Raw genomic sequence first — 17,106 nt, forward strand, 5'->3', positions numbered from 1 at the left:
TAATTTGAGAGGACATTTTCCTGTTGATGTACCAGAAGGAGGAGGGGAAGGAGAGAGGAAGAGGGCCTCGCAAATTTCAGAGAACAGGCGGACGGCACCACCTTTGTCGTCATCATTCTCAACACGAGGAGAATGAGGGTGAGAGAGCAGAATCCACCCGAGGAGGGATCCATGCCATGTACCAAGCAGGTATGCTTCGGACAGACTTCTACAAAGACTTTTTCTTGATCTTTATGAACATTGGTCAGCAGAGAGTTTGAGGTTTTACTTTGACAACCATCTGAAGTGCAAATTCTATTCTGCAAGTTCCAGGCAGGTCCACACACCTTCCTCACAGCTGGGTTGAGGTCAGTCAACCACAATGCACATGAGCAGGCCGCTCGATCCGCAGGGAGGTGGCCCAAGGGACAGCAGGAGGCAGAGCCACCCTCTTCCCCAGAGGACAATTTTAGGTCCACTTCAACACAAAGACAGGTGGACCCTTGAAGTGCAAGTTGTAGGCCATTAAGGATACCTGCAATAATGCTCACCAGTGTTTTTACTTATTTTTTAATAGATTTTTATTGATTTCAGAGAGAGGAGGGGAGAGGGAAAGATAGAAACATCAATGAGAGAGAATCATGGATCAGCTGCCTCTTGCACACCTCCTACTGGGGATCGAGCCAGCAACCCAGGCAAGTGCCCTGACCGAGAATCTAACCTGGAACCTCTTGGTTCTTGGGTCAATGCTCAACCACTGAGCCACGCCAGCCAGGCCAGTGTTTCCCTGTTTAAACTGACCATGGCCTAAATCCAAGCCCTGAGATAAGCTGTAAGGGTAACAAAATGAATCAAGACCTGATTCCTCCTCTGAAGAAACTCAAAGCTTCATGGAGAGAATAGATCTAAAAGCCACTTATAAGTACCAGGACAGAGGGGCAGACAGAGCACAGAGGAATGGCCGTCTGACCCGGGTGTCTAAACTAGACAGCATCACACTGAAGCTTAGAGAGCAGTGACTTTTCCCAGGAAAAGAAAGAGATGAAAGGAGCAAATGAAATATTTAAAGAAATAAGAATTATAACCTACACATATCTGATTACCTGCTTGTGGGAAGAAACTCGTGGGCAGGAAGGGGAAAAAACAAAATCCATCTACATCCTGGTTGACACCCACACGGCTTTTCTCTAAAACCTCTGAAAAGTGAGGATGCCATCGCCATAACCTAAATAAGTCAGAACAAAGAATTTGAAAAAAGAACATGAAAAATGAGCTCGGGCCTGAAGGGAATTATTTTTCAGATGACTAAGAACGAGAACTAGTAAGGGCGAATGGAAATCGGCATACCACAGACTCACCTCTGGCAGATTTAGAGCTTTCCGCTTGGAGCCTTTACAAGACTGTGCATGTAGGCTAACTACCCAGGCCAAATATATCGGAGGCACAAAACAAAGAAAAGAGTGTTTTCCCCCCGTACCACCGGTCGCACAGCGTCTGTGATGTGGGGACCTTCTAACCACACATGGCAGCATCGACGGCAGGAGACATAACTAAACACAGTGGTGATTCTGGACTGGGATCCTTTTGCTATAAAGGGCATTATCGGGACAGTTATTGAACGGTATCTGAGAATTACAGGATAGAATATGTAATTGTTAAGTTCCTGATTTTGAAGGCTGCCTAGGACATATGTACTAGAATACCCTTTTTTGCAGGAGATACAAAGTACTTGGCAGTGATGGGGCATCCTATGGGCCATGGACCCTCAAAAAAGTCTGAAAAAACAAGGGTTCTTGTTTCTTATAATTGCTTTTATATAAATTTGAGATTGTTTCAAAATAAAAAGAAACGTTTAAAATTTTAAAAAAGAACATCCTTTGTCAAACGAACAAAAAAAGGTTCGGTACTGGTAATGTGTGTGTGCGGTGGGGCAGGGACGGGGTGGGGTTGGGGGAGGGGAGGGGGCTCCTTTAAGTCCTTCCCATACCCTGAACCATTCTTTCATTTCAATCCTGTTTTCAGCAGTGCCTGGAGGGAGAAAAGCATATAAATACTGCCACCTAGTGGCTTTAGAGAAAATACAGGGTATGGCAAATATAGGTTTACAGTCTTGAGTACGCAAGTTTCTTGTATTATTAATTATTGTATTTTTTTAATATATTTTGATTTTTTACAGAGAGGAAGGGAGAGGGATAGAGAGTTAGAAACATCAATGAGAGAGAAGCATCGATCAGCTGCAACCAAGGTACATGCCCTTGACGGGAATCGAACCTGGGACCCTTCAGTCCCCAGCCCGATGCTCTATCCAGTGAGCCAAACTGGCTAGGGCTTATTGTATTATTTTCCTAATAACTGTAAAACTGCTTTCTCCCCCACCCTGTTTACTTATGGTAATGGAGGCAAACCAGAGGTTTTCTGGATGAGGGAACAGAGCTTTTCATGGGGATTAACTTTTGAATGAAGGCCATTGCAGAAAAAGGGAAACAGGTCGTTGAGCCTTGGGGCTGCATCCGGACAATAGAATACTCTTCAGTGCTAAGGAAATGAGCCATGAAAAGACACCTCCAATGCATGTTCCTACATGAAAGAAGCTAATCTGACACACGCTATGATTGCAACTATATGACATTCGGGAAAAAGACAAAACTACGGAGACAATAAAAGGATGTGGTTTCCAGGATGAACAGGTGGAGCACAGGGGATTCTTAGGGCAGTGAACCCACCCGTCTGATACTCCAATGGTGGAGGCAGGCCACTGTGTGCTTGTCACCCACCCAAGCAGCCCTGCACAGAGGCGACAGGGCACTCCAGCTTCTCTGGCTGGTCCCTTTCCGTCGCTGCAGGGCTGTTCATGGCCCTCGGCCCTGGGTGCACAGTAGGGTCACCTGGGAATCTTTTAAAATATACCCATGCCGCCCTGGATGGTTTTACTCAATGGTTAGAGCATCGGCCTGCATTTATCCACTATCATTTTAGTTAATAAGACAGATAAATCCCTAACATGCTAGAGTTGGCACCTAAGATCCTCTGTCCAAACCCATTATTTTACATGAGAGGAATAAGGCCCAAATCAGGCTGACAGTATCACACCGGTGCTGAGTAAAGGCACCAGGACCCAGGCCTCCCAGGACCTAATTCCTTGCTCTTTCTGTGCCGTGTGCAAAGTCAAGCAGCAGGAGAGGAGTGAGCCGAGGGCCCTCGCAGTCCCAGAAGCAAGGCCGTCACACAGACTGTGGGGTTTGGTGTTCATGAGCCTTGGGGGTACCATTATTTACATTACGATGACGCTACTAAATCACATCCCTTAATAAAAATATGTGAATATGGGCTCAGGATTTTGTGCGTAATACCAAAGACACACACACACAAACAAGAACCTTCTGGCGGGGGCATCAGAAGCTCACGTGGAATTACCACTAAGTTGTGCATTACAATAGGAAAATAAATGTTTTACTAATGAACAATTAAGGACCTTATCGGGTTTTTCATATGGACTCACCGAAAGTACGACTAGCAGGAAGCAGGAACTCCAGAGCATTCACTCTTTCCCTGTCAAACTGAGACATCACATGTTTCTCAGAACGTGTTCCAAAAGCACCTGAGAGCAGAAGTACTCACTATTGTAAGCACACACACCCGGCAAACAGCGCGGCTTCACGAAACACAGGTGAACTTCACCTTGCTTTCCCAAAACATTACCCTGGCAGTCCAGGGAAAGGGGCACTAGGTAAGCTCATACTCACCAACACCAGCAGGAATAAAAGATCACCTTTTACTTAAGTCCAGAACTTTAGCTAAAATGCACCTTGTGATAATTCTACTTTTTTCCAGAGTTTAGGCAATATTCCATGTATGGTTAATGTTCTAAGATGTTACGGTAACTTTATAACTTAGTAGATAAAATACTGTGCCATTACATTATCAGATGATGTTCCTGCAGATAGGGAGATAGAGTTCATATGCCTTCTGCGTTTTAAGGGTAAAATTTCACCTACCTACCATTTAGTATTCCTTTCCCACAGTAAAAGTAAAGCACTGTAGAGTGTTGATGTTTTGACACACATGCATAACACACCTCTTTTGATAGTTGACAGACTTTTAGTAACAACCTAAAAACTTCACACTTACAACAGGAAAGTAAATGTTTCACAAATGAAGAATTAAGTGAAAACTACCAGGATCTTATAGGTTTTTTAATATGTACTATGAGTATCTTAGAAGACAGAACATCAGCTTGCTAGATCATAGGGTATGACTGAAAATGAGACAGTATTTTAAGTTACCTAATAGCTTTCCCAAACAGTTCCCCTGAAATTAAACCAGGAAATGAAGTTTTAGATATGAGTCACCATGCACGTCCATCTGACTTTTATGATTTTGCTGTTACTTTTTAAAGGTGCTCAACAAAGCCCAGTGGAGTGGCTCAGTAGTTGAGCACCAATTCCCAGTCAGGGCACATGCCGGGGTTGCAGGCTCCATCCCGTGTGGGGCATGCAGGAGGCAGCCAATCGATGATTCTCTCTCATCATTGACGTTTGTCTCTTTCCTGCTCCCTTCCTCTCTGAAATCAATAAAAATATTTTTTTTTAAATAACAGGGCTGAAGAGCATCCTGCTCTCATTTTCCACTGAAGGACTGAAATCTTTTCTCTGTAAATTATCTTAGTCTCTTAATATCTATCTGACAGGGAGGAAAAGGCCAATCTCAGTAAGTGTGCTTTCCCTCAACACGAAGGCAAAGCGAAAAGGAGCCCTGCAGAAATGTGAGCACTGGGAATTGCTGAGCTCTTAAAGCGCAGTAACAGCCAAAAGGCTTTAAATACATCAGTAGTCTCTGCATGTCTCTGTTAGTTCAATACATAACATGACCGAGCAGAATACTTCTATTCAAAAGCTCATCTTTCCAAAAGGCCCTACCTCTCCCAGATGGCCTGTGGAGTTCACTGCCTGTGTACAGATATACAGGCACATAGATTACATATGTAAGCAGTGATCACATGACTCCCTGGTACTCCAGGCAAGCCATTTTACTGTGGTGTGTAGAGAACAGTCTCTGAAGTATTTTCAGGCCACACACATGCACACGCAGTTATCATCAACTTCATCACCTGACAATTTAGAAAGCCTACATGCTTTTCTGTGAATTCTGAAAAAGTGCCTTGAATTTAATTGTTTTAAAAACTTCAGTCTTCAATATTGAAACTACTAAGTTATTCCATTTTCTATTTAAAAAATAGGAAAACTGCCTTAACCAGTTTGGCTCAGTGGATGGAGCATCAGCCTGCGGACTGAAGGGTCCTGGGTTCGATTCCAGTCAAGGGCATGTACCTTGGTTGTGGGCATATCCCCAGTGCGGGGTGTGCAGGAGGCAGCTTATCGATGTTTCTAACTCTCTATCCCTCTCCCTTCCTCTCTGTAAAAAAATCAATAAAATATATATATGTTTTTTTAATAGAGCTACCTATTTTTTAAAAAATAGGAAATAAAGTGTGGGGAGGGGCAAAAAAATAAACTTGGGGAAAACATCCTGCTACTAAATAGGTTTAAGAATAAAACCTCTGTCGAGAAAATATTCCAAGAGAAGGTAAAACCTCTGAGGGTTGCTCAACACAGAATTATTTGTAATAAAACAATTAGAAAAAAATGAATTGCTCATTAACAGAACTGTAAAAACCAATTAGGAAATGTCCAATTGATAAAATATTCTACAGCCATTGAAAGACGAGGGCCTAGCCGGTGTGGCTCAGTTGGTTGGGTATCATCCTGTGCACTGAAAGATCAAGGGTTTGGTTCCCGGTCAGGGAACATACAGGGGTTGCGGGTTTGATCCTGGTCGGGGTGCCTGCAGGGGACACCCAGTTGATCTATTTCTCTCTCTCTCTCTCTAATACCAATAAAAACATTTTTTAAAAAGACAACGAGGAAGACGCTGACACATAGGATGGACAACAATGTTGAGCCAAACACACCATGGCTACGTGCCGCGTCGAACAGCTCCGTTGGCCACACCGAACAGCACGTGATCTGGTACGCTGTGCTGCTCTATGATGTGCAGTTTCCCCTTCATTGAAAACACTCAGCAATATAAAGCTTCTACAGTGACTGTACATTATCCAAAAGAGAAAAACATCAAAATGGATGCAGTGACTCAAAAACAAGTCTTCCAGCACAAATGTTCCTGCAGGAGGCACGCCACTGAGCGTCTCTGCCACTTTCTGGGAAGACAGCATCGGGCCTGCATTCGCCCCTTTTGGGCACTTAGACAATACACATTGCTATGTCTGAGGACAAAATTACACACAAGCCTTTTATTTGCCCCTACAGAAAAATTCAGATGCACAGCTAGTTCCTTCTCACAATAAAGCAATGCTCAATTAGCAATCACATTATATTAATTTTTAATGACAAAATGGTGTTAACTTTGTGCAAATTGTGGTCAAAAATAATTAAAGACCGTTGGGTGATATCTACCAGAAGTAATATTAGACACAGGATTACTTACAAAACAAGCAATTGTCAATAGAAAACTAAATATTTCCCTTGGGAAAAAATGTAATGTTTTATTATTAAACAACTCAGGCAAAAGTCTAGATTTTCTATAAGTGCAGAACAGATCAGAAAGGCTTCCACGGGGGCCCCATAGTGGAGGGATGTGATTCTTTGGATGGCTTTATGATGACATTTATAACCTCCTGGGTATTTGAGCTCTCTGAAGAAAATGTTCATTCAAAAGACTAAATCATACAAAGCATTTAATACCTTCAAATGGATGCCTAATAACAAAACTTTGTAACAAGAAGTAAGTCATAGCACTAAATTGTGTTTATCAAATACTTGAATAAGCTACATTCAGAAACGACAGAGCAGCTTACAGGTACACGGAGGTACTCTGCACTACCACAAAAGCAGCCACAAAGAGCTTTATGTACTCGAGGTAAAGCTGACGGTTTACTTTTTGCAAGCCATGTATCTCTCAGTGACATTCTGCCAGTTGATTATATTCCAAATAGCTTTCAGGTAGTCAGGCCTGACGTTTTTATACTGGAGGTAATACGCATGCTCCCACACGTCAATCCCCAGCAATGGAATAAGACCTATTGGAAAGAAGGAGAAAAAACAAAAACTATCAATTTCAATTTAAACACTGCATCTTCTCAATGTAACCTTTATCCTATGCATCCACAATTACCCTTTACAACATTCTCACCCATTTTGCAGTTTCTTATATAAACAGAAAATGTGGTAAGAATAAATACCCCTATAAAAAGATTTTCAACTTTACTCTTTGGAAGGGAAATGTGATTAATATTAGAAATAATTAAAATAGCGCCGAAACCGGTTTGGCTCAGTGGATAGAGCGTCAGCCTGCAGACTCAAGGGTCCCAGGTTCGATTCCGGTCAAGGGCATGTACCTTGGTTGCGGGCACATCCCCAGTAGGGAGTGTGCAGGAGGCAGCTGATCGATGTTTCTCTCTCATCGATGTTTCTAACTCTCTATCTCTCTCCCTTCCTCTCTGTAAAAAATCAATAAAATATATTTAAAAAAAAATCTGAGAAAAATAAATTAACTACAGTATTTTAATAGCTGTTCTTAAAATGCCAACAGATACAAGAGCCAGTTCTTAGGCGTCCTTACTGGGGATCTCAGTAAGAGTATGTTGTTTGTGGGGTGACTGAGGACCCTCCAAAGGTCCTGAGTACTCAGGGAGGTGATGAGAAACCTGCCCTGCCCCCAAGGCTATTAGGCTTGGAGAATAAAAGCGTTTATGAGGCGCTAATAGAACAAGTTAACAAGGAAAACTAGAGACACACAGGAGGTGTGGCCAGGATCCACCTGGAAGTCAAGCCTCTCCAGGTGGTCCCTTCAGAGGTAGGCCTGACTCCCTAAGCATGTCACGCTCACAGGTCTTCTGCTGCTTTTACAAATCCTGTAGCATCTCACTTTCTCAGAAGAGCGGTATAGGTTCAGGAAAATCTGAGCGTGTCCAGGGAAGCGTCATGCAACCACGTCTTCGGATGTGTGCACAGGTCATAAAGGCAGCTTTGGCTTCTTTGCATCAGAGGTCACAGCTCTAGCTAACTGCTGGACGGTGTGGGATTCTTTCTCCTAAAGGGCTTCTAATGCAATCTGGCTCAACATGAAAAAGGACGGGGTGAGCCCAGCCTGGCGCCTCCAAGCCAAATATTGTCGTATACCAAAACCCCTGGAGAGGCAGCCGTCTGGAAATCGGCGCGCTCCTCCCAGTCTGACCACAAGTGCTCAGTAAAGAGTGGTCCAAGGTCTGAAATCAGACGTCTTTTCCTCGTTCTTGTTGTTTATCTAATTTTAGTGCATATAATTATGTAAGCTGATATGAACTATCAAATGAAGCAGTTTATGTTTAAGACATTTTTTGTTAATGTATCTATTAAATTACATGTGTTTTTTATACATATACTAGAAGCCCAGGGCGGGGATCAGGCCGAAACTAGCTCTCCGACATCCCCCAAGGGTCTCACCCAGGGTGGTTCTTGGGTGATGCACCCCGGAATCGGGCTCCCTCTTCTCTGGTTCTGGGTGTGTCACCTGAGAACCGTAGCTGCCAAGTCACTGCAGCTCGGCAACTTCTGCGTTGAGCGTCTGCCCCTGGTGGCCAGTGCGCGTCATAGCTATGAGTCGGAGCTCTGCCCCCTGGTGGTCATTGCAGACATAGCTACCGGTCGGACGGTCGCTTAGATTTTTATATATATAGTTTTTTTATTGATTTCAGAGAGGGAGGGAAAGGGAGAGAGACAGAAACACCAATGATGAGACTCATCGATTGGCTGCTACATGCCCCCTACTGGGGACAGAGCCCACAACCTGGGCACATGCCCTGACAGGGAGTTAAACTGTGACCTCCTGGTTTATAGGTCAACACTCAACCACTGAGTCACACCCGACCAGGCATGTGTGCTTATGTTTTATAAGACTTAAGATTTCAAAATATCAAGAACTTTTAAAGCACTTTTGCTTAGACTCTGGGTATCATCTGTTAAGATTTGCTCAGCCGAAACCGGTTTGGCTCAGTGGATGGAGCGTCAGCTTGCGGACTGAAAGGTCCCAGGTTCGATTCCAGTCAAGGGCATGTACCTGGGTTGCGGGCACATCGCCGGTGGGAGATGTGCAGGAGGCAGCTGATCGATGTTTCTCTCTCATTGATGTTTCTAACTCTCTATCTCTCTCCCTTCCTCTCTGTGAAAAATCAATAAAATATATTAAAAAAAAAAAAAAGATTTGCTCAAATAAGTCTACAGATAAGCATGAGCCCTGCTAGTTTTCTGTATGTGAACCATCTCCCCTGAATGGATGGGTAACAATTTTCCAATCTAACCTGTTGTTCCTTGAAGGGGATCCTGATTAGAACAAGCAGCAATCTGTAAGCGTCCTTGTTCCTTATTGAAACCAAGCCAACCCCAACCGGAGCCCTGAACGCCAGCGGACACAGTGGTCAACTTCTCCTTAAATGTGGCGAAGGAACCAAAGTCACGTTTGATGGCTTCCAGCAGTTCCCCTGTTTTAAAAAAATCCAAAGAACACTCACAATGAACATTTGGCAATGACTACAATATTCTGTTACGTATATGAAAATGTTCCTGTCCTATGGCCCAAGACACAACTAGACACCAGGTAGAAGACACAACAAAGCCAGCGAGCCTCCACAACACGGCATTCTCGGCCCTGGGGCAACGTCCCAGGCCTCACGATGTTAATTCACGTGTTTGCCACGGAAGCTTTGCAGAGGGATTTCCCCCCTCACGGTGCTACTGCCATCAGGAAAGAAAGAACAGTTTCCATGAGCCTTCTTTTTGTCCACTCAGCAGAAAATTTTACTTTGACCTCTACCCTACTTATTCTGTCTTAATTTGGGACTAAAATGTTATGGCTGTTATGTTTCTTCCCCAAGGCAGCCTAGATCTTTCCTATCTCAGTGATATCATTTTAGAAAGAGTTATTTTCTCCCTTCTGTTACTGAACTAAGGATACGCTTGAAGAGCTTAGCCCTTTTATTCTGTAGCAATACAGAATATAATTCTAGACTGAGCACATCAACCAAATCAACTAGGCCAAAAACTTCGCCTCTCTGTTAAAAGGAATCATCTGTCATAAGCACGAATGAGGAATAAAGTGACACAGACAACACAAAGTGCAGACAGTACCAACACCTGTTGATTGAATAGAGTTGTATCTGATACTCTGGTAACTCACACACTCAACACTATTAAGTCAGAGTCTGAAAACCTAAGTCACAAAAAATAAATTGTCCAGCTTCTCATTCATTAATGCTTCCTAATAAAATTGCTTATTTCAAGTGCCTAAGATGTCTTCTAGAACACAATTAAAATACACACACACACACACACACACACACAAACTTAAGGTACATTCCAGAAGCCCAGAAACGAGGGAGGGAGCTATGTTCATGCCCCACACCTTCCCTGGGGTGCGGGGGATAATTAAAGTCTCCGCACACTGCACACGACCTCCAGTGAACAAGGGGAGTGGCCCAGCCATCAGCTCTGTCCTCCTTCATTACCTATGTTTTCTGGGACAAAGGACTTAGGAAGAAAAGTAAAATAATATCAAAAAGCACTATTCTAAGTTCTTTGTATATAATAACTCATTTAATTCTCCTATTATTATCCCCGTATCATACTGAGGAAAAAAGTACGGTTCAGAATGGTTAAGTCTCAGCCCAGGTCCGAGAGCTGGTGAGTGAAGCTTGTCTTTTCTAAAAACCATTTCTCAGTCTCTCCCTAATGAATAGTGCAATACATTCCAACCAAAAGTCAACACCACATGTGACTTTGTATGCAGGTATATGTAATCTGGGGACACAACTCCGTGAATGCACTCCATTCTTCCATGTGTCCCTTTGAAAGTTACTACAACTTGATTGCACATCTTGCTATGAAAAATATGCCATTATGATACCTCAGAGAAAACTAGGGTAGCATTAAAAAAAAAAGTCATTCCTATCATGCACAAAATGTAGCTAAGCTAGTACCAAGATATACCAACCTTTGGGTTCTCCGCCACCATTTGGGCTCAGGTTTGTCCAGAAAATGCTATGATTGATATGGCCTCCACCGTTGAACTTCAGCGCAGGCTGAAGAGCTACCTGAGTTGTGACGTCACCTGAAATGTTAAAATGCAAATACACTTTTTTAAATGCTTACTTTGTCAGCCATTCTGTACACTATTTTCTTCTTTGTAAAATGTCAGATAATTGGATCAGCTTCTCTGTAACATCCTATAGGTCCTAAAATTCTACAATTTCAGGATTCTACCAAAAAAGAACTTCCCAAAATTACTTGTCCCAGTGGATTTTCAGGTGATTAGGAACATGCTGAACAACTAGTGAGGCAGCAGGGTTGGCAAAGCTAGCAGAAAATCCACTCTGAACTTCAAAGAACTCAGTTTTCCTGGATAGAAAAGATTTTGGCAAATTAAATAATGAAGAACAAAGATAGAAAATGGAATGCTAAAATGTCTGGTTCCATATACTGACTATATGAAAATTTTCCACCTCTTGTTTCCTAAATAGACAACTATTCACTGGGAAATCTCTCAGTGTTACGTGAACAAGAAACCCAACATATTCAAAACTGAACTCCTGACTGTCAACCCCAAGCTCACCCCGGCTGTGGGCTTCCAACCCACATGCCAGCTGCCTCCTCAGGACATTCTGATAATCTGGTCGTCTTGGGGCCTCCCTCTCACACCCACATCTCACCCACCAGCACGGCCAGCTCGCCCTTTCACACACATGCGGACCAGCGGCATCCATCTCCCACCAGCGCCTGCCACCCTCGGCGCTGATCTCCCGCTTCCACATCTGCCCCACAGTCTGTTCTCACCGCCGTGGCCAGAGCCTCCTCTAGACCCCACATCCATCACGGCACTCCTCTAGCCAACCCCTCCCCAGGCTGCTCTTCTGAGCGAACCCCAGGTCCTTACAACGGCTACAGAAATGCCCGCCATGTGACCTGTGCAGCTCCTGGCGGGCCCCCTCCAGCCACACTGGCCTCCTTGCGCTTACATGACCAGCTCAGCGCTCCCCGCTCAGGGCTTCCACCGCTTCCTGCGCGGGACACTCTTCCCCGGGGCAGCCTCGTGCTTCGCTCCCCCCTTTCTCCTTCAGGTTTCTACCGAACCAACAACTCCATCAGTGAAGCCTTCTCGAACCACAGCGAAAACTGGGCAACTCCCCTACTTGGTTTTCCTGCGTGAGATTTACAACCCCTGCCATCCTACATACTCACTGGTTCATCTGTCTCCCCAATAGGATGAAAGGACTCTCATGCACTGCTGTGTCCGAGAGCCCATTATAGTGCCTCATACACAGCAGGCGCTCAATCGATGTTTGATTGACTAGATAATGGAATACATTGAATGTAGTTTCTAAGGTAAAAAATTCTCTGGTATCTATAGCACTTAATAAAAAGAATGGCCCTGGCCAGTGTGTCTCAGTTGGTTGGAGGGTCGTCCCATACTCCAAAGGTTTTGATTCCTGGTCGGGGCACATACCCAGGTTTCAGGTTCAATCCCCAGTCGGGGTACACGTCAGAGGCAGTATCTCTCTCTCCATCTCTAAAATAAAAAAAGAAACATATCCTTCTAAAAAAAAGTTATGTTTGAAAATTTTTTTTCTACCTTGCTTAATAAGTAGACAAAATAAAAAATTTTTGCTATGCCTTCCAGAAGCTACAGATGAACTGAACGTTCCTCTCAGGAAAAATGGGCATTTCCTTACTAAATAAACATTGATTCACAAGATACCAAAAGGCAAAATGAAGGACAGAAAAACCACTGAGCGCTGCTCAGAGATTACATAATAGAAAAAGTTCTCTACTTCTGTTCTTAGGGCACATTCGAACATATGTAAGAAATACTATTGTTTCCTTAAACAAAGCCAAATCTCCACTTGCTTAGCAATTCAGAGAGGAGCGGACCATCTGATATCTAAATACACAGTTGATCTTTGAGAGTTTTTTTAAGATGCCAACATTTTGCTGTTATGTTTATAAAATGATTTTCTCACAGATCAGTGTCTCTATTAATTTTTCTTGGAAAGTCACCCTAAAAATAAATGTAAGTTATTAAATTATGTTTTATTAAGTCAACAGTAACTACATATTTCTAATGGGAAAGAAATATATTGAAAATTAGTTTAATAATTTCAATCTCTTAAAGTTTAGTTCATCCTTTGTAAATTTTAATAGAAATTGGAGGGCTTAGTATCTGCTTTTAAGAACACTTTTCTGAAGTTCAACATTTTCTTTGGCTTCACTTCAGTTTTCTTCTGTTAAACACAGTAAAAATTAAATGTTTCTTTGAAAAATATGTTACTTACATGTGATGAGGCTGATGATGTAATTTTACTGTATGCCTTTAATCCCAAATTGCAAACATGAGAATTTAGATCTTTAACAATTTTTAAAATATAACTTTTTAAAGAAAGGTCTGTGGCTACTTATTAATTTATGATCAACATGGAATATAATGTAAAGCTTTTTTCCCAGTGGCTTTCATTGAAAAAGGAAAGCGTCAAGTGCACCAGAAAAGGAGGGAAAGTGAGCTGTTTTTAACATATTGAAGAGACAGGTTCAGGGGTGTCAGGATGTGGTCATGTAGGAAATAGTTTCACAACTGGAATATTCCCCAGCCACGTACCACCTCCTTCCTGCATTTGTTATGTCCTAAATCGCCAAAATTTTCTCGTATTCAGAACCTTTAGCCATACTTGAGGTTTCTCTGACGGTCAGAAGTAAACATTCCAGAATGTGGCAACTTCCTCTGGTTTTTGCTTAGCCATTTACCTTGTACACAATCAGGCTGAAATACTACATTTTTCCACTAGATGCCCCCAGTCAACAACGTGTCGCTGTCTAAAATTTACTCCACCAATTTCATCGCGCTAAAATTCAATAAAAATGCATATATTTAAGAAAAAAACACACATTTTTTTAACTGTGTAGCTCATGAAGCCATATCTGTAGTCTGGAAACACGACTGTCAATTACTTCCTCTGCAAACCACTGCTTAAACTCAGAGATTGAAAAATGTAATCGCTTTTTGTACAGAAACACTATAACATAGTATTCCCATACACACCCCCAGACACAAAACAGAGTCCACATGCTACTGGTTTTGTCAACCGGACTCTTTTAAAAATATAGTAACTCCATGTTATATTTTAACGGAATTCTAAATGTTAGTAAACAAATACACGCCTTTCCAGTTTCCCACAAATGGGTATTTTCCTTGTGCATTTCAAGAACACGCGGAGTGACCTAGCGAGCAGAGGAGCATCTCCTCACGGAGATGCGTCCTGTTTCCATGGGCCAGTTTCTCCGGGTCCAGGGCAGGCCGCTGGCACCTGCCCTGCGCCCGCGCCCGCGCCCGCACCCGCCCTTGGCCCGCACCTGCCCTTGGTCCGCACCTGCCCTTGGCCCCCACCTGCCCTGCGCCCGCACCCAACCTTGGCCCGCACCTGCCCTGCGCCCGCACCGGCCCTGCGCCCGCACCCACCCTTGGTCCGCACCTGCCCTGCGCCCGCACCCGCCCTGAGCCCGCACCCACCCTTGGCCAGCGCCTCTTGGTACTTCTCCTCCGTGGCGTTCAGGTTGTTCACATAGGCCGCGTGGTGCTTGCCGTGGTGCAGCTGCATGATCTGGCCGCTGATGTGAGGCTCCAGGGCGCCAAAGTCGTACGGCAGGTCGGGGAGGGTGTGCTTCCGCCGGGAGCCCAGGGTCCCCAGAGCCGGCATCAGCTCCCGGCTCGCGCTGGAAAGACAACCCCCACCGACCGGTCGGCTCCCGCGGGCAGTCGCTTCCACGCGTCTGTCCGCGCCGACGAGGCTACAGGCAGGCGGCGCCGAGGGCCTCTCCGCCGTCCGCCCGCCCGCCCGCCGCCGCTTTCCCTGAAGCACAAACTCACGCAGCGGCCCGGCGCCTCGGCCGCACCTGGACGCGCCCCACGCACACCTGTCGGGAGGCAGGGCCGCCCGCCGCGGCCCGCGCCACCCGCGCCACCCGCGCCACCCGCGCCCGAAGGCGCCCTCGGCCCGCCGCGGCCCCGCATCCGCCCGCCGGCCGTGCCGCCCCTCCCCGGGGCCGGGACCGCGTCCCCTGCGCCGCGGCCCGGGCGCCTCACCTGCACGCCGCCCGGCACAACATGGTGACGCCGCAGTCCTCGCCGCGCCGCGCTGACCGCTCGGGACGAACAGTGAACCGGTGACCGGGCCGCGCCGCAAGGACACCGCCGCCGGCCAGGCTCCGCCCCCTGCGCGCCAGGCTCCGCCCCCTGCGCGCCGCTCCCACCCCCCCGGGGGGTGCGCGGCCCCCGGACCCGCCCCGTCCGCTCCCCGCCCGCGCCCCGGGCCCGGGAAACGCGGGGACGGAGACGGCAGAGTCCCTCCGCTGGGACCGCGGGGCCGGGGCACCCCGCCGTGCTGTCCGCCGTGTCGCCCAGGGGAAGGCCGCATCCGCCCCCCCCCCCGCGGCAGATGGTGCGGTCCGCGCTCCGCCCGCGCCGGCGCCGCCCCGCGGGTCCGGGTGGAGGAGCGGGGTCGCGGGGTCTGGAGTGCGGCCCGCCCTTTCCTGGAGGCCGCGTCGGGGCCAGCCCCGGGTCGGGCGACTTTACGGGAGGAGAGACTCGCGTTTCCCTGAACGGCCTTGGCGCCGCCCCAGCGCGTCCGCGGGAAGGCGGGTCCTGGGCGCTGGAAGCCGTAGGGCCAGGCCCTCCCCCGCCCCGCACACACTGCCCCGCGGCCTTTCTTTCCGAAACCACTGACCTTGGGGCCTCCCCGGGCCTGAGCCCGGCCAAGGGCGGTTGCTTAGCCGCAAGCGCGGGCCTGAGCTTGCGCTGCGGGGTTTGCATACATTTACCTTTATTTCTCCCGGGACGGGTGTCCTGGACTCCAGGCTACAGTGAGTTCACTCAAGTTAAGCAGGTTGTCCCGGTCCCGGTTAATTAGTGAGAGAGTCAAGATTAGAACTCAAAGTTCATGCTCGAGCACCAGGTCCCATCCGGCACGTCATGAGTATGTGCTAGGAGTGACTTCCATGGACCAGCCCTAACCTCCGGGAGAACATGAAAGTGGGCAGGGGCCGGTGGCCCAGTGGGTGAGCCTCGACCTATGAACCCGGAGGTCTCGGTTCCATTCCTAGTCAGGGCACCTGCCCGGGCTGCGGGCTCCATCACCAACGCGGGGCCTGCAGGAGGCAGCCGCTCCATGGTTCTCCCTCTCCAGTCCTCTCTGAAATCAATAAAAATATAAATTAATAAGAGCAGGAGCCGGGTAGAGGGGATTAATGGGGGGAAATGGGGATATCTATAATACTTTCAACAATAAAGATACATTAACAAAACAAAACAAAATAGAGCAGAGGATTCTTTCCTACGGTGTCTAGTAGTCTAATAAGCTGTAAGTATCAAATGCTTTCTTAACAATTAAAAAAAAATCCTGAGTTGTGTGAATATAGAAGTTAGGACAGCTTTACACTGTTTTTGGCCTGAGTAGAGCCCTTATTGAACAGAATACTATAAAAGGAAGCAGATAGGTACTTAATAAAGAATTTCATCCCTCCGGGCAGGATGGCAGAGGTGGGGGTGCGTGGTGAGGGGGGCCTGGAAGGACTCAGGCTGCTGCATCTTCCCAGGATCTCGCAGCTTGGGATGTTACCACATTGATGCCACTTTCACAGGAAGTTATCAGCAGAAAAGTCACAATTAATATCGACAGTTAGTATCAATACAGTTAGTCATGTAGCTCATGGGAAATCCGGTTGTAAAGCTGTTTCTGGGGTTCACACTGTCGAGTTCAAAAATGGACTAGAAAGAAATAGTCAAGCTTGGATAACCAATGCTAAGGTTTATAAACTTGATGACTCAGTTGTCCTCCTCCAGAATGTGACAGATCCTATGGATGTAATACACCCGATGAGTTTCCTAGACACTCCAGGGACCAAAGGCAACTTCACATTAGCCGGACATGTTTCCTTTGTCGATGTCCTGGCCTCGATATATTTTTTAAATATATTTTTATTAATTTCAGAGATGAAGGGAGAGGGAGAGAGAGAATCATTGATCTGTCGCCTTTGC

The 17,106-nt window shown here is 46.1% G+C and overlaps 1 protein-coding gene across 2 annotated transcripts; it reads right to left on the reverse strand.

Annotated features, from left to right (window-relative positions):
- Window positions 1–6,359: 6,359 nt before the first annotated feature.
- SOD2 (superoxide dismutase 2) lies at window positions 6,360–16,060 on the reverse strand. Of its 2 annotated transcripts, none has more exons than XM_081093689.1 (5): window positions 15,891–16,060; window positions 14,584–14,786; window positions 11,020–11,136; window positions 9,332–9,511; window positions 6,360–7,072 (listed from the first exon to the last, which is right to left on the reverse strand). In XM_081093689.1, exons 2-5 carry the CDS (start codon window positions 14,768–14,770, stop codon window positions 6,927–6,929), a joined length of 630 nt encoding a protein of 209 aa, XP_080949815.1. In that variant the 5' UTR covers window positions 14,771–14,786; window positions 15,891–16,060; the 3' UTR covers window positions 6,360–6,926. The 2 variants fall into 2 exon arrangements, with proteins under 2 accessions (XP_080949815.1, XP_080949814.1); XM_081093688.1 differs by lacking the exon at window positions 15,891–16,060 and adding an exon at window positions 15,157–15,309.
- Window positions 16,061–17,106: the final 1,046 nt, after the last annotated feature.

The sequence above is a fragment of the Myotis nattereri genome (assembly GCF_964212035.1).
Source record: "Myotis nattereri genome assembly, chromosome: 6".
Taxonomy (NCBI): Eukaryota; Metazoa; Chordata; class Mammalia; order Chiroptera; family Vespertilionidae; genus Myotis; species Myotis nattereri.